At 38.3% G+C, this 25410-nt stretch overlaps 1 protein-coding gene across 3 annotated transcripts in view; it reads left to right on the plus strand.

Moving 5' to 3' along the window:
- Nucleotides 1-211: 211 nt before the first annotated feature.
- LOC122709244 (cytochrome P450 2C19-like) overlaps nucleotides 212-25410 on the plus strand; it is a 30973-nt gene continuing 5774 nt past the window's right edge. The window contains exons 1-6 of one of the 3 annotated variants that reach the window (XM_043926452.1): nucleotides 212-322; nucleotides 9486-9648; nucleotides 9827-9976; nucleotides 13995-14155; nucleotides 15326-15502; nucleotides 22987-23128. In XM_043926452.1, the coding sequence (XP_043782387.1) occupies nucleotides 212-322; nucleotides 9486-9648; nucleotides 9827-9976; nucleotides 13995-14155; nucleotides 15326-15502; nucleotides 22987-23128 (904 nt within the window). Of the gene's footprint in view, nucleotides 323-7809; nucleotides 7978-9485; nucleotides 9649-9826; nucleotides 9977-13994; nucleotides 14156-15325; nucleotides 15503-22986; nucleotides 23129-25410 lie in introns of those variants that run through there. The other 2 variants (XM_043926451.1, XM_043926453.1) reach the window with 2 other exon arrangements.

Genomic DNA, 25410 nt, shown 5'->3' on the forward strand with positions numbered 1-25410 from the left:
TTTGCTTATTACTTGCTCTGTCTGCCACTGTCTTGATCAAAATGCCACAGCCCTTCTTTGGGCCTAGGATTCCTCATCCATAAGTCATAAAATTGGACTAAATGGTTTGCAACATTTGTCCAGCTACAGGACTTCTGTGTAGTTCAGTTTATCTTCATCTGTTCTTTCCAGGGCACAGATGTATTAACATCACTGACTTCTGTGCTACATGATGACAAAGAATTCCCCGACCCAGAGGTATTTGACCCTGACCAATTCCTGGATGAGAGCAGCAACTTTAAGAAGAGCGAGTACTTCATGGCTTTCTCAGCAGGGAATGCAAGTTTAGTTTCTTCATCACTTCAGAGAGCAGGGTACCTTTTGGGCATCAGGTGGAACTGGCATCCTGTGCTAGGATTGGTAAAAATGCTTTTTTGTCCATGATGAGGGGCAGTAATCACAGTGCCCACACACTTTCCTTCCCCTCAATACATCATCATTGTTGGGTTAGATCACTGGAGCTTGGAGAGGTGACCCAGTTCTTTCAAATTCAGAAATAAAGTTTGAGCTACATTCTGAAACTGTAAGTAAAGTACATCTTAGAAAAAAGAAACTCTGTGTTATAAATCTTTGAAACTTCAAGGTTGATAAAGAATAAATATACTTAGAACAGAGAACAGAGGCTGTGGAGAATGGAAAGAAACATATTGGACCATCAGATTAGGAACAGAAAATAGAATGAATATATGTGTGTTCCTAGAAAGAGATTGAACTTGAAAATATCAAATTGCAGCTATAATATGAGAATACTTAATGAAGTATGTGGTATAGTACTGATGCTCAGTAAATGTGTGTTGAAAGAAGGATACTCGTTAAGACAAGATGTAAGTGGATAGCATGTATGTCTACCCTTTGTCCATCTGTCTATCCAGCCATTCTGCCTTCCTTCCATTCACTGAAACATTCATCAAATGGTTACTGCGTAGTCTCTTTCTGACTGCCAGAAACACAATGTTCAAGAAGTATACGTACTCTATGTGTTTGTTGTTTCCAGAGAAACAGATTTGTGTGGCAGAGAGCCTGGCCCGCATGGAACTAGTTTTATTCCTGATCACAATTTTACAAAAATTTGCCTTGAAATCTGTGGTTGACCCAAAGGACATTGACACCACCCCAGTTGCCAGTGGGTTAGTTTCTGTGCCACCTTCTTACGAGCTCTGCTTCATTCCTGTGTGAGGAATGTTAGATCATCTGGCTTCAACTGCCTCTCTTCAGGGCATCACTCACTTCTTTCCCTTCAGTTTTCCTGAGAATTCCTTCTCTGACTTCTCATCTCATTGTGCTGTTTCACTGCAGAAATGTATCTGCTATTCTCCATATTCTGTAACATTTGTATTGGCCATCACATATGCTAATAATTGCCTAATATTGAGTATTATTATGTAGTCACTACAACATATAACAAGATGGTTAGTGTATACCAATGGAGAGCCTTCTCCTGTGCATGTTCAAAATAAAAGGCATAATTTGATGAGTCAGTTCTCAGACTCTCCCTCTTTTGTGCATAGTGCACGTACAAAATGGAAGAAAAGGTGCAAATAGTCATGATGTTTCTCAAAATTATAAGTCAGTACATCTAGCATTCCAAAGGATAATAGCTTTTGGGGGGACTTAAATGAGGAACTCGCTTTATCTTGCTTGTCTTGGAACATTGACAAGACCCAGTGTACTCTTGAAGAAAGCTGGTGACAGCTAGAACAGAAAAGCAGGCTGCACTAGCGTGCAAGTTTAAGACCTTCAGAATCTTTGACTGGGCTGGTTGGTGAGGTTCTTCACCTACATGAGACTAGTCACTGTAGATTGGGAGAACTGACTGTTAGTGTAATGTGCAAACACCAATGCAGACTGTCAAGAAAAATGAAGAAGCAGAAGATGCATAATGGAACAAAAATATAATTCAGAATAACATCCACAAAGATCATTGCTGGGTTCAGGAGAACAGTAAAGAAATGCAGAAATTTCAACAAAAGACAATTTAAAGGTACCAAACAGAAGTCAGATAATTAAAGAATATAATAATTGAACCTAAGGCATCATTAGAGGGTTCAGAGAAGAATGGATCAAGGAGAAGAAGTGATCAGAGAACTAAAATATATATCATTGGAGATTATGCAATCAATCAGGGGACTGAAAGAAAGACTAGGAAAAAGAAAAGAAAACTAAAGAGATTTATGGAACACCATGAGATGAGCCAATATAAGAGTCTAGAAGGAGAAGACAGAAAGAGAAAGGACTAGAAAGCTTATTCAAAGTAACAATGTCAGAAAATCTTCCATATCTGGGAAAGAAGTGAACATAAAAATCCTGGATGTATAAAGAATCTCAGATTTTAAAAAATCAAAGAAATCCATGCTGAGACACACAATAATTAAGTTGTCAAAAATCAATGACCATGAGAGTGAGAGCAACCATAGATAGCAGCTTTTCATATACAAGGGACCCCATAAAGCTGTCAGTAACTTTTAGAGCAGAAACTGACAGGAGAGAAAATAGAACATATCCTCAGAATTCTGAAAGAAGAAATAAAATCTTAGATTTGAGGACACTCATAGGCTGAAAGTAAATGGATAGAAATGGCTTCCCTGATGGTTCAGCAGTAAAGAAACTACCTGCAGTGCAGGAGACGTGGGTTCAATCCCTGGATTGGGAAGATCCCTTGGAAGAAGAAAGAACAACCACTCCAATATTCTTGCCTGGAAAATCTGATGGACAGAGGAGCCTGGTGGACTGCAGTCCACAGGGTTGCAAAGGGTTGGACATGACTTAGAGACTACACCACCACGAACACATAGTTGAATTTGTAGCATTGTGTTACTTTCTGCTGTAAAACAAAGTGATTCAGTTATGAATATGTAAATGTTCTTTTTCATATTCTTTTCTATTATGGTTTATCATAGGATATTGCACATAGTCCCCTGTGCTATACAGTAAGACCTTGTTGTTTATCCATCCTATGTTTAATAGTTTGCATCTGCTAGTCTCAAACTCCCAACCCATCCCTCTCCTACCTTTCTTCCCCTTGGCAACCACAAGTCTGTTTTCTATGTCTGTGAATCTGTTTGTAAATAAGTTCATTTGCGTAATATTTTAAATTCCACATATAAGTGATATCATGCAGTATTTGTCCTTCTCTTTCTGACTTACTTTGCTTAGCATGATCATTTCTAGGTACATCTGTGTAGCTGCAAATGTCAACTGTTGATAAGAAGAGGCAAAGAGGGAAATAGATAGCATGCAATAAGGAAAAAAAATGGATGTATCTTTACCTAGACTAAGAAAAAAGTAAGACTCAGGTAAATAAAATCATAAAGAGAAACCTATACAACATTACCACAGAATAAAAGGATCGTAAGAGACTATTATGACCAATTATATGCCATTGAAGAAAGTCAGAAAAGACATGCAATGACTAAAGAGATTGAATCAGTAATCAATAGCCTCCCGACAAAGAAAAGCCCAGGCCCACCTAGTTTCACTGGTGAGTTTTAAATACTTAAATGTAGAAGAATTAATGTTAAACCTTTTCAAAGTCTTTCAGAATGTGAGAAGAGGGAACACTTCAAAATTCATTTTTTTTTTTTTTTCTTTGAGGCCAGAAATTCTGTGGTTCCCAAGTCTGGCAAAGATGCTACCCAGAAAAGAAAACTACAGGTTAGTTAGTATTCCTTATGATGGATGTAAATATCTTCGATATAATTCTAGAAGAAAAAATCCAACTGCCTATTAGGAGTATCCTTTTGTTAGGTAGTTAGAATAGGAAAAAGGAGTCCAGAATGGCGGTGACAAAAAGACAAGCAAGGGAAAAGCCAGTGAAAATAGAATAAAGGAAGGCCTGAGGACTGGAGTGAGGACCTCAGGTAGAACAAAGAGCACTCCTGGCTAGCCCAGTTCACATATGGCAGGCCCGGGGGAGGAGAAAAAACATATAAAAAGAGGAGCCAAAAGGCCGGGGGTCTCTCTTACATGCTCTCTCTCTCTCTCTCTCTCCTCTTCACGTCTTTTGGGTCATCATGCCCTCATGCGTCAAGGATGTATTTTCCTTTATTTTCTAAATAAAACTGAGCTGTAACACAGAGCTGTAACACTGATCTGTCTGAGAGCTGTCACACGGTCTGTCCAAGGGCTGAAACACTGGTCCATCACTTCAAATTTTTGTTGTGACGAGACAGAACACTGCCCCTACACTCAACATTCAGAAAACTAAGATCATGTCATCCGGTCCCATCACTTCATGGCAAATAGATGGGGAAACAGTGGAAACAGTGGCTGACTTTATTTTTGGGGGGCTCTAAAATCACTGCAGATGGTGATTGCAGCCATGAAATTAAAAGATGCTTACTCCTTGGAAGGAAAGTTATGACCAACCTAGACAGCATATTTAAAAGCAGACAGATTACTTTCTCATCAAATGTCTGTCTAGTCAGGGCTATGGTTTTTCCGTCCATGGCATTTTTCCAGGCAAGAAATCCTAGAGTGGGCTGCTATTTCCTTTCCAGGGGGATTTCCCAACCCAGAGCTCAAACCTGAAGCTCCTGCTGCATCTCCTGCATTGTAGCATGATTCTTTGCTGATGAACCACAAGAGAAGCTCCCTTTATTTCATTATTTTTGACAAAGTCAGACTCCAAAGGGCAACAAAGCATTTGGGTTTGGAGGCAACTGGGAGACTTAAACCACAGTTTCTCAGGCCTTCTACATAAATTCTTGAGATTGGCTCTTCCTTCTATTGCCTGAGCAAGTTTTATCATTTTGTTGATGAGGACGGGAGAGTACCTTTTTAACATTTCTCCACTTGAGAATCTATGACCCTTTTCACCTTGAATTCCAGAGAGATGTATTTACTGTGATGCCTGTTGTTTTGTGAACTGCCAACATGGTGCATATTCAGAGTACCATTTTAGCGTGTTTGTTTTTTTTTTTTCCCCAAAATTGTCCCTGAGACAGCTGTGGTATATATGAGAGAGCATCACAATGAGCATCAGAAAATTTCAGTTTAAATCCTAATTTTATTTATTATGAGCTTTGTGACACTGGACGGTTGTCCTCTTTACCCAGAATCTCCCTTTCCCTCATTTGAAAAACACAAATTTGCCATCTCTACCTTCCAGTGTTTGTTTTGTTGGTGTAGTCCTGGGATTCCCAGGTAAAAGTCATGTTGATTTACTTAGACAACTATTTTATATGTCTTTGGTATTCAGGATGCTTGAATTATGCTATTGTTAACCATGAATTTCCAGAATGGAGACCTGGTTGAAATCAAGAGGTGTTTATATGGGATTTGTTAGGACTGCTTCTCAGAAGACACATATCCAGGAAGTACTTAAGCCATGTTCTTCCACACTACAACATGAGGAAGTTTATAAGGGTAAAAATTACAAACTGTGTCCAAAATTAGGATTGGATATTTTGTAATAACTGTTAATGGAAAGTAACCTTTCCATTGTGCAAAAGATTAAAAATATTAAAAAGTAAGGATTTGAGAATAGAAAATCATCCTGGATTACCTGGTATGCCCAGTGGAATTGTAAGAGTCCGTCAAGGAGGCGGTCAAGGGATCAAAGAGCCATGAAGATGCTGTGCTGCTGACCTTGGCGATGCAGGAGGTGGTGTGAGCTAAGGAATGCAGGTGGCCTCTAGAGACTGGAAAAGACAAGGAAATGGATTCTCCCGAGAGCCTCCAGGAGGAATGCAGCCCTGTCAACACCTTAATTTTCAGACTTGTGACCTCTAGAGTTGTAGGATAATAAATTAGTGTTGCCTTAAGCCAAGGGGGAAAAAAAAGAATTAGAATTGGAGATGGAAAGATGCTTGTTAAGCAAAGTATGGCTGTGTCTGAAGTGATTAAATAGTTGTGAAGCAGGCAATTTTGAAACTACAAACTTGCAGTTAACAGCCACTAGTCTATATCATTTTGAAAATGGCTGATGGAGTATTGAGTTTGACACAGTTCAGAATTGAAGTAGTCAGTGATGCAGGAACATGTCTGAAATCACATCCACAATGACTGCCCACAGTTACTCCATTTTAATTTTTTTAAATATGTCATCATTAACTATTTTATGAATCAGTTCAGTTCGGTTCAGTTCAGCTGCTCAGTCGTGTCCGACTCTTTGCGACCCCATGAATCACAGCACGCCAGGCCTCCCTGTCCATCCCCAACCCCCGGAGTCTACCCAAACACATGCCCATCGAGACGGTGATGCCATCTAGCCATCTCATCCTCTGTCATCCCCTTCTCCTCCTGTCCCCAATCCCTCCCAGCATCAGGGTCTTTTCCAATGAGTCAACTCTTCGCATGAGGTGGCCAAAGTACTGGAGTTTCAGCTTCAGCATCAGTCCTTCCAATGAACACCCAGGACTGATCTCCTTTAGGATGGATTGGTAGGATCTCCTTGCAGTCCAAGGGACTCTCAAGAGTCTTCTCCAACGCCATACATAGTTCAAAAGCATCAATTTTTTGGCATTCAGCTTTCTTCACAGTCCAACTCTCACATCCATACATGACCACTGGAAAAACCATAGCCTTGACCAGATGGACCTTTGTTGGCAAAGTAATGTCTCTGCTTTTTAATATGCTGTCTAGGTTGGTCATAAGTTTCCTTCCAAGGAGTAAGTGTCTTTTAATTTCATGGCTGCAATCACCATCTGCAGTGATTTTGGAGCCCCCCAAAAATAAAGTCTGACACTGTTTCCACTGTCTCCCCATCTATTTCCCATGAGGTAATGGGACTATATGCCATGATCTTAGTTTTCTGAATGTTGAGCTTTAAGCCAACTTTTTCAGTCTCCTCTTTCACTGTCATCAAGAGGCTCTTTAGTTCTTCTTCACTTTTTGCCATAAGGGTGGTGTCATCTGCATATCTGAGGTTATTGATATTTCTCCCAGCAATCTTGACTCCAGCTTGTGCTTCTTCCAGCCCAGCATTTCTCATGATGTACACTGCATATAAGTTAAATAAGCAGGGTGACAATATACAGCCTTGATGTACTCCTTTTCCTATTTGGAACCAGTCTGTTGTTCCATGTCCAGTTGCTTTTATGAATAGGTAACTGTAATGTTGGGTTTCTGTGGTGGCTCCATGGTAAAGAATCCACCTGCCAATGTTGGAGAGGAGGGCTTGATCTTTGAATCAGGAAGATCCCCTGGAGAAGGAAATGGCAACCCAGTTCAGTATTCTTGCGTGGGAAATCCCATGGACAGAGGAGCCTGGCAGGCTACAGTCCATGGGGGCACAAAGAGTTGGACGCGACTTAGTGACTAAAGAGCCACAAGTGCAATGTTAGTACAATGCATTCAAATACTTTGAAGTCTTTCACTTTGAAGGACAAAATACCTAGCATTAGATAGAGCATTCTTTTCAAATAAAGAGGGTATATATTACAGTGATTGTCCTCAAAGTGATACATTCACAGCTGATCATTGATTTAAATTCAGAATTTCAAGCCCTTTTTGTCATTAGATTTTTTATTTCTTTGGTTCTCAGTCTTGGCTGCATAATGGAAACACTTTGTAAAATTATAACTGGAACACCATCTACTGTGATTAAACCAGAATCTCCAGAGCAGTCACTGGACACAGAGAAAACAAGAGTAAAGGACAGTTTATTTTGATTTTTATCAGTGGGGTAAAGTCTACTCAGAAGAGAGTGCAAAGTGGATATAACTGATTGGCCTGTTTATATGGGAGAGGCCAAGTTTGAATTAACAGTGACTATTATAAAAGCTTTAGATTTCAGAATCACAGTCATCTGAGTAAGAAGAGACGACGTCAATGGATCTGGCTGTGGCCCTGGTGCTCTGTCTCTGCTCTCTGCTTCTCCTCTCATTCTGGAAACAGAGCTCTGGGAGAGGGAAGCTCCCGCCGGGCCCCACTCCTCTCCCGATTCTTGGAAACATCCTACAGTTAGATGTTGAGGACATCAGCAAATCCTTAACTAATGTAAGTAGACTTTATGCTCCTCCAATGTCCTGAAAACAGTGAGTAAATTAAGCCAAACTAAAAAAATAATATTTATATATACATAAGCTTTGATATTTCCCCTGTTTTTTTTAAGCTCTGTCATTGTCATAGAGAAACAAAATAATGTGTTTTGTGAGTAGAAGAGCATTGCTCTTTGAATGGAGCAATCAAAATAATAAGGTGTCAAAAGCTAGAGTATTGCTTCCCTTCTTTATTGTTTCTCCAAGCCATTTGCTATGACTGGGGGCTGAAGGTAAAGTGGTAATGAAGTGTTCAGCAATAAAAAAAGTTCCTTGCAGAAGATGTGCACTATATAAGCTATGTATTTTGTTCAGATGGTCAATTCTATGAAAACAGAACTTTTCTGAAGAAGCACATTGGGCTTGGTATTAAGGAAATAGCTCTGTGTTCAAGACCAGCATGAGTGAGTGAAAGAAACAAGTCATCAGTCAGGGTCCAACTGGGGGCAGCAGCGTTCATTTGGATTCTGCAGGAAGCTGCCATCTGTACCCTGTGAATGCTGCAGGATGGAAGATGATGTTCTTCCATGAGATGCTGCATGTCCTGGCACTGCCTCTATGATGCTTCCTCCCTTTCTGTGTTAGTGACACCAGTGGATCTCAAACAAGGTTGGGCGTTAGAACCATTTGATCTTATTTTTTAAAATATAGAATTGTAGTATATTCAGCATTTTGCAATGGCCATAATGGAACAGAATTTGAAAAAATAACATGTTTTATATTTATGTATTATATATATTATACACATGTATGTATGTATACATATATATAAAACTGAATCATATATACACATGTGATACACATTGTACAATATGTATATATACAAACATATATACATACATATATGTGTATATATATACAAACATACTTATATATGTATATAAAACTGAATCAGTGTGCTGTAATCTTGAAACGAGTACTGTAGTTTTATAACAGTATTATAAGTCAACTATCCTTCAAAAAATTATTGTAGCATTCATCACAGGACTGGAGAATGAGAATTCTCATGGGAAGAACTCTACATGTAACTCTGAAGCAGTCAGCTGGATGTTGGTTTAAAGGTGGGCTTTGAGGAATCATATATCACTCAAGGATCAGAAGTTGAACAAGGAGAGATTCAAATTGCAATCCTCTATATATAGTAACTCGGGGACACTGGCATGAAACGGAATTCCTTGACCACGGTTTCCTTATTGATAAGTGGAGCAAATAAACTTGCTGAAGTTCTTGATATGAGGATTAGTTGTCATTGTGTATCAATTACTTTGGCCATTGCCTGGCATTGCAATTCATCCATTAGTGGAAGTTGTAACAACCACCATCATGTTTAGGTATTGAATTCAGGAATATTAGGCTGTATGTAGCAGAAGGAAAACATAATCATAGGATGATAACACATTCTGCATCAGGCATAATGTATTATCAAATATTGACTTCTTTTACTATTACATGCATCTCCATTCCCAGCTCTCAAAAGTCTACGGCCCTGTGTTCACTCTGTATTTTGGCATGAAGCCCATGGTGGTCTTGCATGGGTATGAAGCAGTGAAGGAAGCTCTGACTGATCTGGGAGAGGAGTTTTCTGGAAGAGGCCATCTCCCAGTGAGTGAAAAAGTTAGAAAAGGACATGGTAGGTATGCATGTGCACATGTTCTGCATTCAAAATGGGGATGAGGAGGATGAAAAAGAGGGATTTGAAGAGCCCTCCAGCAGAGCTGGATCCACCAGAAAGGCTGCCAACTGTAAGCTCACTCCTCCTTGCCTCGGGCCTCTCTCCTGTCAATAGTTTCTGTTTCTCCTCCTGGTAGGAGTCATTTTCAGCAATGGCAAGAGATGGAAGGAGACCCGGCGCTTCTCCCTCATGACCTTGCGGAATTTGGGGATGGGGAAGAGGAGCATTGAGGACCGCGTTCAAGAGGAAGCGCGCTGCCTTGTGGAGGAGTTGAGAAAAACCAATGGTGGGTGAGTCTATGCTCTAGAACTCTGACCTTAAGGAACTGCTTCTCCAGTGACGCCCTTGGAAACATTTCCAGAGTGGCCGCATTTTTCCTATGGATCATGATTGCCAGCCCTTCCTTCGAAGGGGGAGGCTGTGAAGAAGAGGGAGCCAAGGGAACTATTGCGTAGCCATGCTGGTAGTTTGGTGTACACCCATGGTTGTGCACACAGTGTGGATTTAAAGATCACTTATCATACTTTCTCTGAACTTTGTTTTCACATCAGAAATCACAAAAAACATTTCTGAATCATTTCCTGAAAAAATGAGAAAACAATATTTTTCTCATGGCGCAAATATGGATAGTCTATTTCAGAGCATTTCAGCAGGGAATAGTTGTTAACTGGACAGGGTGGGAATGACCTCCTCATACCCTTATGGAGCGTAAAATTAGTATCATGTACATTATGTGTTCATCCTCACAGACTTGTCTGAGAGTACTTCCAGGGGCCAAACATACAATTCTGGCCAATAATATTGCCATATGATTTTAATCATTTAGGGATATCTTGTTGCAGTTCTCATCAATTATGATTTTTCTAAAAATCAACACTATTTTAAAATAGCAGCACTCATTATTTTCTGTTGCATAATACTCACTGTATTGATTTATTTTTTGAATAAATATTTGCTATGTCATAATTCTGCAGAATACCAAGTTGCAAAATGTTTTATTTAACTAGATTTCAACATTTCAACACCTGCTTACCCTGTCTTCTCTAAGTCAATTTTGGCTGTCTTTTCAATTTGCAAACTTTGCCCCACTGTTATTGGACTTTGTAACAAATGTATGGTAGTTATTTACCTTGCAGTACCAGGTGTAATCACCTATAAAGTGTTTGTTGCAATGACTCTAATTTTCAGCTTATATTACAAATCCCACTATTTATTTTTTTAAATATATTTATTTATTTATTTGACTGCACTGGTTCTTAGATACAGTATTTGGGATCTAGTTCCCTGACCAGGAATTGAACCCAGGCCCCCTGCATTAAGAACATGGAGTCTTAGCCAATGGACCACCTTGGAAGTCCCAAATTCTGCTATTTTAAAAAAGAAAATCAGATTTTACCTGTGACTCACATATAGACAAAGAAATACTCGCCCCAAATTACCTCTTTTCCAAATTACCTCTGCCAGTCTAGCTAAAATAAGTTTTTGTTTTTTTTTTTTTTTAAGATTTATGACTCTGGAACCTGGCATAGAAGCCCAAGATACATTTTTCTTTTATCTATGTCCTACCATTTCTTCCCAAAACCTTTCAAAAATTTATGGTAAAAAAACCCACCTAACATGAAATCTACCATCTTAGCAAATTGTTCAGTGAATACTTGCTTACAGCACTGAGTTTGTTAACTATAGTCATACTGTCATACAGCAAGTCTCTAGAACTTTTCATCTCACATGCCTGATACTCTGTACTCTTTGAACTATGACTCTCTGTTACCATTACCAAAAGGAGTTCACTTCTCAGTGAATGTTTAATCAGAGACAACTCCAAGAGTAATTGTCATACAAATTGAAGTGTTTATTTGCATCTAGTAAAGGGAATCATTCTTCAAAGCTCTGGCTTCCTGAGCAAGGAAAGCTTTGTCCTTTTATCAGGGCAGGGGATGAATATTAGCAGGAAAGTTTTGTCATTATGTACAAAGATGGTCATAATTTCACAGAAGCCCAGTTTGGGAACATGCTTCTTCATACATCTTGTGTTATGTTAATGGGTCTTAATCTCTGACTGCAGAGGAGATGTTAGCATTCACATGAAGCAAAGGTAGCTTTTGGACAGTTTTTGGTTTGTGTGCTCAGTCTCCAGTCTTGTGGTTGGGCCCAACCTGGTTTGAACTGGCTTTTGAGAAAAATCTCTTCCTGGAACCTTCTGTACCTTAAAAAAACAACACAACACCAACAAAGAAACCAACATTTGTTGATATTCTTACACGAATTCCCTAGGAACACAATGAGATTTCTAGATCTCACTCTTTGCATGAGTTACTCAAGGGCAGAGGCCTATTGGAGTCATCTTCATTTCCTCTTCCCCCAGACTCTGGCAACTAGCATTCTGTTTTCTGTTTCCATGGGTTTGACTACTATACACAACACACACACACACACACACATACATATGTATACATATATACATACATATATAAGTGGAATCATGCAACATTTGTTCTTCTGTAATCGATTATTTTCACTTAGTACAGTGCGTGCACTTTTCATTCATGTTGTAGCATATGATGCAATCTTTCTTATGACTGAATAATATTTCAGTGTATCTATTTATCACATTTTCTTCTTTTTAAATAGCTTTATCTTGAATTTCTAAGCAACATTGTACATTATCTAGTACAGATTTTCCATGATTTGATAAAAATTCAGAAAAATTCTTTATATGAAAATAATTCATTCATATAACTGATACACTGAGATTGCAGCTAATTGTTGTCTGACTTTCTCCTCTTTTTTTTTTTTTAATATTTATTTATTTTTGGCTGCATTGATCTTAGTTGTGGCATCCTGGATCTTGATTGCAGTATGTGGGTTTCTCTCTAGTTGTGGCCTGTGGACTCTGTAGTTTGCAGGACATGGGCTCCCTGGTTGAGGTTCACAGGCTCAGTTGCCTCGTGGTATGTGGAATCTTAGTTCTCCAATAGATCCCACGTCCCCTGCATTGGAAGGTAAATTCTTAACCACCAGACCACCACTGGAAAGTCCCCAGTGTTTAATTTTCTACAGAATTTTCAGATGGATGATAATCAGCATTGACAATGTGAGTAATTAAATTATATGAAAATGCCATCTTTAAAAAATTTTTTAATTATTTTTTAGTCAATTTCCTTCATTGAAGTATAGTTGATTTCCAATGTTGTGTTAATTTCTGCTGTAAAGCAAAGTGATTTAGCTTTACATACAATATATATATATTCTTTTTAAAATATTTCTTCCATTATGGTTTACCATAGGATAACAAGTATAGTTCTCTGTACTGTACAGTAGGACCTTGTTGTTTCCACACTTTATACATAACTCTTAACATCTTCTAACCCCAACTTTCCACTCCATTCCACCCCTCCGTCAAAACCCTCCCCACTGGCAACCACCAGTCTGTTTTCTATGTCTGTGATTCTATTTTTGTACCCATGATTTTTAAATTGCATTTTCATTTTGCCTCATGGCTTTGCTCTTAAATTCTAATTTAAAGGCAAAGAAGGATAGGATTAGAAAGCAGTGGGAGCATTGCATGGACTCCAAAGACCCAGGTTTGAGTCCCAGCATTGCCCCTATCTTGCCATGTGATTCTGGCTGAATCTCTCCTGCTTCCAGGACCTTGTCCTCTTATTCTTTAAAATGGGCACAGTAATACCTAACAACATTAGTATGAAATATATTCAGTGAGTTTAACTGAAGGGGCTTTGAAAATGCTGAGGTACCACACAAATACTACAAAATATAGTTACTCAAGACCATGTCAAGTACAACCACTTCTTACAACTAATTGAAAGTTGCCCCTTTCCTTTTCTGAGCTTCCGTAATCCTTTCCCCAACAACTGCTTGTATTCAGATTTAGTGTTTGTATTGCATGGTGTGCCCCCTGCTGTTCTCTGCCAGTTCTGCATCTTGTCAGTCCAGGGGGATTGTAAACCACCCAAGGTTTATATTCTCTCCTATTTCTCTTGAAAATAGTATTTTTAAATATTTTCTTCTGTATCCCTTGGACAAAGGAACACTGGGTGAAGAGAGCACAAGTATTAGCAGTGGATATGAATTTAATATTTTTTTAAAAAAAATTATTTAACTAGCTATTCAGATCAAGGTAAAAGTGATGTGTTAATTTTATGCATGTTGAATATTGTTCTGTTAAGGGAATTTGTAAAAGAAATATTGACAAACTTTCTAACATACTGTTTCCTTGCTGTCTCAAAGGCAAAATGTTTTTCACATGTATGCTTTAATGATGTGTTTAAATTGTTATTCTTTAGGGTTGCCCTGTGATCCCACTTTCATTCTGGGCTGTGCTCCCTGCAATGTGATTTGCTCCATTATTTTCCAGAACCGTTTTGAGTATAAAGATCAGATTTTTCTAGGTATAATGAAAATATTTAATGAAAACGTCAGAATTCTGAGCTCTCCATGGCTGCAGGTGAGACCAAGTTCCTTTCTTCTCGAGGAATCATTTCTGCTCTTTTCTGTGTGAGGTCCAGATCTCTCTCTGCACGAAGCTGTGAGGCGAATGTATGAAGAGCACAGTCCGGCCCAGAGCTTAGCATTGTGGAGTGCTCATCTGGGGTGGATGGCTGAGCCCTTTAAGAGCAGACAGGAAAATACATGCCCAGAATAATACAGAACTGCAATTCAGTCCTGTTGACTCTGTTCAATGGTTTTTCCATAAACTACTTCGGTGACTTCTCCAAAGCATGCCCACAGCAGTAGAAGGACCTCCAGACCCTTCTGGAAAGGCTTCCATTGCCCACAAGTCTAGTCATTGTCTCCACTTAGTTACTGCTTCAGCATATTAATTGGCAGAAATATCTGCTTTGGGGAAGGAAGAGAAGATCTCCTTCAAGGGGGAGAGTGCTGCCAGGGGACACCGACTAGGATAGGAGAGTTTGATACTTCAGTTGGCATCCTGACTGACAAAATAATTGCTTTGGGGATGACGAAATGATTGTTTCCTTGGTGTGGGAACCAAAAACAAACCTCACAGGTGTACCCTGTGCTGAGCTGACACGTTCTGCCCTCCGCCTAAAAGACAATGGTGTGACCTCATAAAGGTCACTTAATTGCTCTGGTTCCCAGTTACTTTATCCATAAAAGGTTGAGTTGTGTTTCATGGTGTCTTTTGAACCCTCTAGGGTCTAAAATACTGATTTTATGTTTGAGGCTACTAAACAGAAATAGAAACATCAGGAATCAGCTCTGTCCATATCAAGTTATCCAAATTCTCTTAACCTCTATTGTCATCTATAAAATGTAAATCCATCCCTCATTTCATGATTGTAGGGAAAACTTGTTGTAAAAAAATAATAAGATAATTGATATAAGGATGATTTTATACCATAAACATGATGTGTGAATATAGGAAATTATTATCCTTTTTCATCCCTCAGTTGAATTTTCTTCTTCAAATACATCTATCAACATAGATACAGTGTATTGTGAAATAAATATTTCCTTCAATACAGAGACCATGTTATATTACTATTTTAACATGGCTGCTCACCAAGGATGGGCATATGTACTATATGTACTATATGTACATAAATTTTCATAAAGTGTTCTTTATTTAATAAACTATTGTTTTCTTTTGTAGGTCTGCAATACTTTCCCTGTTCTCATTGATTATTTCCCAGGGAGCCATAACAAATTCTTTAAAAACTGTGCTAATGTAAAGAGCTATATTTTTGAGAAAGCAAGAGAACACCAAACATCCCTGGACATTAACAATCCTCGGGATTTTATTGATTGTTTCCTAATCAGGATGGAGCAGGTAAAATGTTAATAACTCAATAACTTGATTGCTTATGCAGTTTGGGGGGTAATTGAATTTGCTGGAGATATTTCAGTGGTTTGGCATTCTATGCTGACAAGTATTTGTATTGTGCATAAATCTATAGTAAGAATCTATTATGGAAGGTATAACATTTAACTGTTTAATCAGTTGAATATATTGATTCTACTCTTCACATACTAATAATACACCTATGGAAAGGCAGAATGACACCGCAGGTGAGATGGAAACATTTAGAAACAAGTTAGAACATACAAAATATCATGGTATGATATGATGATGGACATGATCATTGCACACACTGTATGAGGAAATGGAAAAGAATGGCTTAATCTAGCTGAACTTTTTGCATGTCAGGTGGTTGGAAATGAATCTGAATATATTAGCACTGAAGGGCAAGGTAGGGAATTTCAGATCAGTGAATGCTGTATGTATAATGCCCTATATATTGGCCCGTGATGGGCAAGAGTAGGTGGGTGGAAGAGAGAAGCCTTAATTTTGTGTGAAGTAAAATGACTTGCCATGGATATGGAGGTGGAGTTACATGTCTGTGAGCATGAATCCTGCACCATGTGTTGAAAAGACTACTTTCCCACATGAATCATCTTGGCATCTTTGTCAAAAATCAACTGACCCAAAATTTGAGGGTTTATTTGTGTAATCCGACATCTGTTCCTGTAATCTAAATGTCAGCCCTTACACTTTCATCTGGTCATTTTAATTACTGTTTGGTTTTTTTTTTTTAAATCAGAGACATCTCTTTGCCAGCATAGGTCCATATAGTTAAAGCTTTGGTATTTCCAGTAGTCATGTATGGATGTGAGAGTTGGACCATAAAGAAGGCTGAGTGCCAAAGAATTCATGCTTTCGAATTGCAGTGCTGGAGAACTTGAGAGTCCCTTAGATTGCAAGGATAGCAAACCAGTCAATCCTAAAGAAAATCAACCCTGAATATTTATTGGAAGGACTGATGCTGAGGCTGAAACTCCGATATTTTGGCCACCTGATATGAAGAATTGACCCATTGGAAAAGACCCTGATGCTGGGAAAGATTGAAGGCAAAAGGAAATGGGGATGGCACAAGATGAGATGGGTAGATAGCATCACCGACTTAATGGACAATAATTTGAGGAAACTCTGGGAGGTAGTGGAGGACAGAAGAGCCTGTCCTGCTGCAGTCCCTGGGGTCACAAAGAGTTGGACCCAAGTTAGCAATTGAACAACAACAGTTAGTTTTGAAGTTGAGAAGTGTGAGTCCTTTAATTTTTTGTCATTTTAAAGATTGCTTTGGCTTTTGTGTGTCTCTTGAATTTCCAGATGCATTTTGGCATAAACTTATCAGTTTATGCAAAGAAATGAGTGGTAATCTTGATATGGATTGCAGGAAATATGTAGATCAACTTATGGAGTAATGGCATTTTTAAATTGAGGTGAAATTTGCATCCTTATAATTAGCCATTTTAAAGTGTACACTTTAACAAAAAATAAATAAAGTGTACACTTTAGTGATACTTAGTGCATTCACATTATTGTGTTACAATTAACTCATTCATTAAAATATTTTTTCATAACTTTACAGAAACATACCCTAACCATTAAATCATCACTGTTCAATCCCTCCACCCAATCATGTCCCAACCTGTGGTCTATGTTTTGTGTCTATGAATTTTCTTGCCATGGATATAGTGTATAACAGAACTCATAGTATTGCCACTTTTGTTTCTAACTTCTTTCACCTAGTATGTTTTGGAGGTTTATCTAACTTATAGTATGTATCAGTACCTTGTTTTTCTCTTTTATGGCTGCAAAATTTTTGATTTTATGTACATATGATAATTTTTATTCATTCATGTGTTGTTTCTTCATGGAGTGGAATTGATGAGATGTGGTAATTTTATGTCTAATATTTTAAGGAACAGCCAAACATTTTCACAGTGACTGCAGCATTTATATTCCCACTGGCAATTAAAGGTTTCTATTTTCCAACACAATTGCCTGTACTTAATTTCCAATTTCTTGTCATTATTAAAACTTGCTTAGTTAATGTGAAGTGGTTTCTCATTGCAGCTTTAATTTACATTTCCCTAATGAGTGATGAATTGGACATGTTTTTGCAGGGTGTTTCTGGCTTGTTATCTGGGTCGTGAAGATCTTTTTTGTATAGTTCTTCCGTATATCCGTGCCACCTCTTCTTAATATCTTCTGCTTCTGTTAGGTCCATACCATTTCTGTCCTTTATTGAGCCCATCTTTGCATGAAATGTTCCCTTGGTATCTCTAATTTTCTTGAAGAGAGCTCTAGCCTTTCCTATTCTATTGTTTTCCTCGATTTCTTTGCACTGATCCTGAGGAAGGCTTTCTTATCTCTCCTTGCTATTCTTTGGAACTCTGCATTCAAATGGGTATATCTTTCTTTTTCTCCTTTGCTTTTCATGTCTTTTCTTTTCACAGCTATTTGTAAGGCTGCCTCAGACAGTTATTTTGCTTTTTTTGCATTTCTTTTTCTTGGGGATGGTATGGATCCCTGTCTCCTGTACAATGTCACGAACCTCCTTCCATAGTTCATCAGGCACGTTGTCTACCAGATCTAGTCCCTTAAATCTATTTCTCACTTCCACCGTATAATCATAAGGGATTTGATTTAGGTCATATGTGAATGGTCTAGTGGTTTTCCCCACTTTCTTCAATTTAAGTCTGAATTTGGCAATAAGGAGTTCATGATCTGAGCCACAGGCAGCTCACGGTCTTGTTTTTGGACTTCCAAAACAAGCCACTGGTGATGGAATTCCAGTTGAGCTATTTCAAATCCTAAAAGATGATGCTTTGAAAGTGCTGCACTCAATATGTCAGCAAATTTGGAAAACTCGGCAGTGATCACAGGACTGGAAAAGGTCAGTTTTCATTCCAATCCCAACGAAAGACAATGCCAAAGAATGCTCAAACTACCGCACAATTGCACTCATCTCACATGATAGTAAAGTAATGCTCAAAATTCTCCAAGCCAGGCTTCAGCAATACATGAATGGTGAACTTCCAGATGTTCAAGTTGGTTTTAGAAAAGGCAGAGGAACCAGAGATCAAATTGCCAACATTCTCTGGATCATCAAAAAAGCAAGAGCATTCCAGGAAAACATCTATTTCTGCTTTACTGACTATGCCAAAGCCTTTGACTGTGTGGATCACAATAAACTGTGGAAAATTCTGAAAGAGATGGGAATACCAGACCACCTGACCTACCTCTTGAGAAACCTGTAAGCAGGTCAGGAAGCAACAGTTAGAACTGGACATGGAACAACAGACTGGTTCCAAACAGGGAAAGGAGTACGTCAAGGCTGTAAATTGTCATCCTGCTTATATAAGGTATACGCAGAGTACATCATGAGAATCGCTGGGTTGGAGGAAGTACAAGCTGGAATCAACATTGCCAGGAGAAATATCAATAACCTCAGATATGCAGATGACACCACCCTTATGGCAGAAAGTGAAGAAGAACTAAAGAGCCTCTTGATGACAGTGAAAGAGGAGATTGAAAAAGTTGATTTAAAGCTCAACATTCAGGAAACTAAGATGGCATCCGGTCCCACCACTTCATGGCAAATAGATGGGGAAACAGTGGAAACAGTGGCTGACTTTATTTTTGGGGGCTCCAAAATCACTGCAGATGGTGATTGCAGCCATGAAATTAAAAGATGCTTACTCCTTGGAAGGAAAGTTATGACCAACCTCGACCACATATTAAAAAAGCAGAGACATTACTTTGTCCACAAAGATCCATCTAGTCAAGGCTATAGTCTTTCCAGTAGTCATGTATGGATGTCAGAGTTGGACTATAAAGAAAGTTGAGCGCCGAAGAATTAATGCTTTTGAACTGTGGTGTTGGAGAAGACTCTGGAGGATCCCTTGGACTGCAAGGAGATCCAACCAGTCCATCCTAAAGATCATCAGTCCTGGGTGTTCATTGGAACGACTGATATTGAAGCTGAAACTCCCATACTTTGGCCACCTGATGTGAAGAGCTGACTCATTTGAAATGACCCTGGTTCTGGGAAAGATTGAGGGCAGGAAGAGAAGGGGACGACAGAGGATGAGATGGTTAGATGGCATCACTGACTCATTGGACATGAGTTTGAGTAAACTCTGGGAGCTTCAAGGACTAGGAGGCCTGGCGTGCTGCACTCCATGGGGTCGCAAAGAGTCAGACACAACTGAGCGACTGACCTGAACTGAACTTGATGAATTCACCTTTCTTAGTCCAGTATAAAGCATCCCATTCTTATTTTTCCCCTTTAAACTATTTTTGATAAGCTTTCTTCTAATATTAATATAGCCAGTCTATCTTTATTTGGTACTCATAGCTTACAAACTCTCTTTCCTTCTTTCTCATTCAATATATTTGTATTTTAGCATCTCAAGTGAGTTTCTTGTACAACACACAGGGTTTTTTGGTTTTTTTTTTTAAGAATAATTGACCTGTAACATGTACAGTTATATAACAGTTAGTTATAGGTGTACCACATAATGATTCCATATATTACAAAACAATTACTACAATATTCACAATTAACATTTTACCACACATAGTCATAGATTTTTGCTTGTAAATCTTAAGATTTACTTTCAGCAATTCAAATAAGGAATATGTCATTAATTACAGTCATCATGCTGCATATTACATCACCAAGGCTTATTTGTTTTATAGCTGGACATTTGTACCTTTGATTCCCTTCGCTCATTTTGACCTCTTCTCCTGTCTCTGGTAGCCACCAATGTGTTCTCTCTGAGATCAAATTATTAGAATATTTCACATATAAAGTTGATCACGTGGTATTTGTCTTTCTGTTTCTAATTTCCTTTATTTAGCATAATAAATACAAGGCCCATCCATCTTGCCACAGATGTCAGGATTTCCTTCTTTTATGGCTAAATTATATTCTATACTGGTATAGATTTATTGGGGATATGTAGTGGAATATTTCCATACACAGTTTAAAATTTTATTCCCTCAATATCTGTCTTAAATCATGAGTGTCAATCAAAGAGATCAGTCATATTGAAGGATTTATTTCTGCCCTGTAAGTTTTTCCTCTAATATGTTTCATAATTTTGCTTCTCAATTCCATCAGTATAGCCTTGTTTTTGTTTGATCAACTTTTTTCTAGTGTGACTTTTTAAATTTCCATTCAATTTTTTTGTGTATTTAAAAATTAATTTCTTAGTACTTTTAAAAGAGATTACTGTTACCATTCTAAATTCATAACAATTCAGTATGAACTGATTCCTCAGTAGCTTCAAATCACATACAGTAACTCTGCTCCCATCCAACGTCACCCCCTTATTTCACTGGTGCACAAAATTATATCTCTACAGTATACTAACACATATATATGGAATTTAGAAAGGTGGTAACAATAACCCTATGTGCAAGACAGAAAAAGAGACACAGATGTATAGAACAGACTTTTGGGCTCTATGGGAGAAGGCGAGGGTGGGATGATCTGAGAGAACAGCATCGAAACATGTATATTATAAAGTGTGAAACAGATCGCCAGTCCGGGTTGGATGCATGAGACAAGTGTTCAGGGATGGTGCACTGGGAAGACCCAGAGGGATGGGATGGGGAGGAAGGTGGGAGGGGGGTTCAGGATGGGAAACACATGTAAACCCATGGCTGATTCATGTCAAGGTATGGCAAAAACCACTACAATATTGTAAAGTAATTAGCCTCCAACTAATAAAAATAAATGAAAAAAATTATATCTCTATATTTTGTACCTAGAATCATCTCTTTATAATGATTTTTTAATAAATTTTTCTTTTACATAATTTAAAAAGTGAAATGAAGCTTTTCTATTAGAATACAGTAGAAGCAGTGATAGATTTCTTCTTCTTGGTATCTAAAATCACTGTGGATGGTGACTGCAGCCATGAAAGCTATGACAAACATAAATAGCATATTAAAAAGCTGAGCCATTACTTTGCCAACAAAGGTCCTTGTAGTCAAGGTTATGGTTTTTCCAGTACTCATGTATGGATGTGACAGATGGACAATAAAGAAGGCAGTGTGCCAAAGAATTGATGCTTTCTAACTGTGGTGCTGGAGAAGGCTCTTGAGAGTTCCCTGGATGGCAAGGAGATCAAATCAGTCAATCTTAAACGAAATCAACCCTGAATATTCATTGGAAGGACTGATGCTGAACCTGAAGCTCCAGTACTTTGGCCACCTGATGCACACAGCCGACTCATTGGAAAAGACTCTGATGCTGAGAAATACTGAGGACAGAAGGAAAAAAGGATGACAGAGGATGAGATGATCAGAGGATGAATCATCTCAGAAGATGAATGGTATCACCAATTCAGTGGACATGAACTTGTGCAAACTCCAGGAGATGGTGGCAGAGAGGGAAGCCTGGCATGCTGCAGTCCTTGGGGTCCCAAAGAGTTAGATGCGACTTGGTGACTGAGCAACAACAACAATAGTCGTTTTTGCTTTTCTATTTGCCTACATACTTATTTTTAACAAGGAACTTTATCAATCTGGCTTTGACTTATCATCTTGTAGCTTTGGTTTTGTTAACCAGGAACTCCTTACCCTTTATTTTGGGGTGTCTTATAGCTCCTATTTTATGGAGGGATAGTTTTGCCACATACAAAAGTCTTGGTGGACATAATTACCTTCAGGATTTTAAATATATCTTTCCACTGATTTTTGGCCTCTACAGTTTTTGTGGAAAAAATGAAAAGTTATCATATGGATGATACTTTGTATATGACAAGTTACTATTCTCTTGATGCTTTGAACATACTCTCCTGTGTTTTGGCTTTTGACAGTTTTACTAAAATATGCCTTACTGTGAGTCTGTTTGGTTTTATCCTTCTTGGAATTTGTTTAGCTTTTTGGATTTATAGATTCATGTACTTTGCAAAATTTTGGAAGTTTTCAGTCATTCTTATTTCAAATACTTATTCATTCCTGATCTCTCTTCTGGGACTCTATAAAGTGGATGTTAGTACAATTGATTGAGTTCCATGGGTCCTTTAGGATCTATTTATTTTTCTTTATTCCTTTTTCTTTCTGATAATCACACTGCAAATTTTTATTCTTTCTTCAGGCATGCTGTTTCTTTCTTGAGTTTTCCGTTGTCTACTATTCAAACTTTTTGGTAAATTTAAAATTTTTCAGGTATTGCATTTTTTTTAGCTCCAAAATTCTGTTTGATTTATTTTTATAGAAATTTTCTCATTATTTTGTACTTGTTATGTACTTTTCAGATTTTCTTTAGTTCTTGATGTTTTCCATCAGTTGTTTAAGCTATTTAAGACATGTATTTAAAAGTTTTTATTTAGTAAGTCCATGCCTGGACTTCCTCAGGAATGACTTGTGTCAGCTTGGTTTTTTATGTGTTAGTGGCCCATGCTTCTTCCTTTTTGGTATATTTTGTAACTTTTTAATTAAATTATTCCTAGGAAAAGGACAATCAAGAACTGGTGTATACGGCTGAAAACTTGGCAAACACTATATTGGATTTGTTTGTAGCTGGAACAGAGACGACAAGCACCACACTGAGATATGGTCTCCTCCTCCTGCTGAAACACCCTGAGGTCATAGGTATGATAACATGGTGGGCAGGGTGACTGCAGAAGAGATGAAGGAAAGATGCTTGAAAGTATTCTACCTTGTTTCTCTCAGAAAACTATTTAAGTCTCTGAGCAGCTTCATTTTTCTCAAATTTAATGAAGGGATTGTAACCTAATATCTTTACATAATATGAGATGACTAAGAGGAGTAGAGACTCTGTGAATGGTAAGAACATCAACACTGTAGCATCTGGATTTTATGGGAGGTCATGTGTAGCAGGCATGGCCAGCATGAATTGACCTGGAGCTGCATATTGGTTTTACCATGGAAATGTAACTGTGATGGCCCTTCATTCTGAAAATGAGATGTTCCAAACAACAGTGTCTGAGGACTACTCGGTGGTCTAGTGTTTACAACTCCACCTCCAATTCATGGGGTATGGCTTCAATCCCAGTTTGGAGAGCTAAGGTCCCATGTGCTCTGGAGGGTGGCCAAAAGTCAAAACAAAAGAAAAAAAAAAAAAAAACCAGTGTTGGGAAAATGGAAATGCTCCTTACTAAAGCATAATTGGAAATCGTAGGAATTTAGTGAAGCTACCTGATATAATTTCCATAGTCTAGGAAGTTCTCTAAAGAGTTAGATTGATGATAAATTGGCTTAAGATATTTATGTAAAGGAATTTTTTGGTCCATAAGTTTCTTTTTGGAAAAGTGGTTATTGCCAAAGAATGCATTTTGAGGAGTCAAGAATTTTATCTTTCACAACAACTTTTTGTTAGAAATTAATTTTTAAAGGATTATGGTTATGCGTCACTGTTTAGAAACATACATTACCTTGATTAGTGTCAGAATAGCCCTGAAATGATTATAACATATGAGAATTAGCCTTTTAAAGTTGGAGAAGAGGTCAAGAAGCAGCCAACAAGTATTCAACAGATTTCTGAAATACAGAGAGCATATTGAGGGGTGACAATGAAGTCAGTAGAGAGGATGAAGTTGTTGTTCAGTCACTGAGTGTGTCCAGCTCTTTGCAACCCCATAGACTGCAGCATGTCAGGCTACCCCGTCCTTTAGTATCTCCCAGATTTTGCTCAAATTCATGTCCATTGAGTCGGTGATGCTATCTACCCATCTCATCTTCTGCTGTTCCTTTCTCCTTTTACCCTCAATTTTTCCCAGCATCAGAGTCTTTTCCAAAGAGTTGGCTCCTTGCATCAGGTAGCCAGAATATTGAAGCTTCAGCTTCAGCATCTGTCCTTCCTTTGAATATTCAGGGTTGATTTCCCTTAGGATTAATTCGTTTGATCACCTTTTAGTCCAAGGGACTCTCAAGAGTCTTCACCAGGACTACAATTCAAAACCATCAGTTCTTCAGTGTTCAGCCTTCTTTATGGTCCAACTCTCACATCCATACATGACTACTGGAAAGGCCTTACCTTTGACTATATAGAATTTTGTCAGCAACATGATGTCTCTGCTTCCTATTACCCTGGTCTGGTTTGTCATAGTTTTCCTTCCAAGGAGCAAGCATCTTTTAATTTTGGGGCTGCACTCACCATCTGCAGTGATTTTGGAGCCTAAAAAGATAAAATCTGTCACTACTTTCACTTTTTCCCCTTCTATTTGCTATGAAGTGATGGGACCGGATTCCATGATCTTAGTTTTTTGAATGTTGAGTTTTAAGCTGACTTTATCACTCTCCTCTTTCACCCTCATCAAGAGGTTCTTCAGCTCCTCTTCACTTTCAACCATGAGAGTGGTATCATCAAATGAGAAGTCGTTTATGTTCTTATAGTCCTAAAAGTTCCGAGTTGGGAAGTACCTAGTTTCAAAAAGGATGAAAGGAGACAAAGGCTGATAAAAGTGGCTCTCCCAGCCACAAGTCTTTGATAACTCCTTTTATCAGGTAACTTTGATTCTCTAATAGGATGAGAGAGGATTACTGTCTAGAGAAATGGAATATAAGAGGTCCTACACTCAGGACGCTTGGGGAAAAGAGTGAGGTCACAACATAGAGGAAAGATTAGGGAAGAATCCACTTCTTGAATTCAGAGATCCTTAGTCCCTTTCTCCATCCTGCTTCCTGAAATTCAGCTGCCAGAGAAAAACTCCAGAGTGAGCACTCTGGAGAAAAGACTTCCAAGTTTTGCCATCTAGACAGAAAATTATCTTAACATGTCTCACAGAGTGAATGAAATATAAACATCCTTCCCAAGACACAAGGTCACAAAATTTCAGAACCCCAGGATGAAAGAGAAAATCACAAAAACTTTCAGAGAGTTGTAGCAGCTCATAGATAAAAGATTAGAGTTA

This window comes from Cervus elaphus, chromosome 15, assembly GCF_910594005.1.
Source record: "Cervus elaphus chromosome 15, mCerEla1.1, whole genome shotgun sequence".
NCBI lineage: Eukaryota > Metazoa > Chordata > Mammalia > Artiodactyla > Cervidae > Cervus > Cervus elaphus.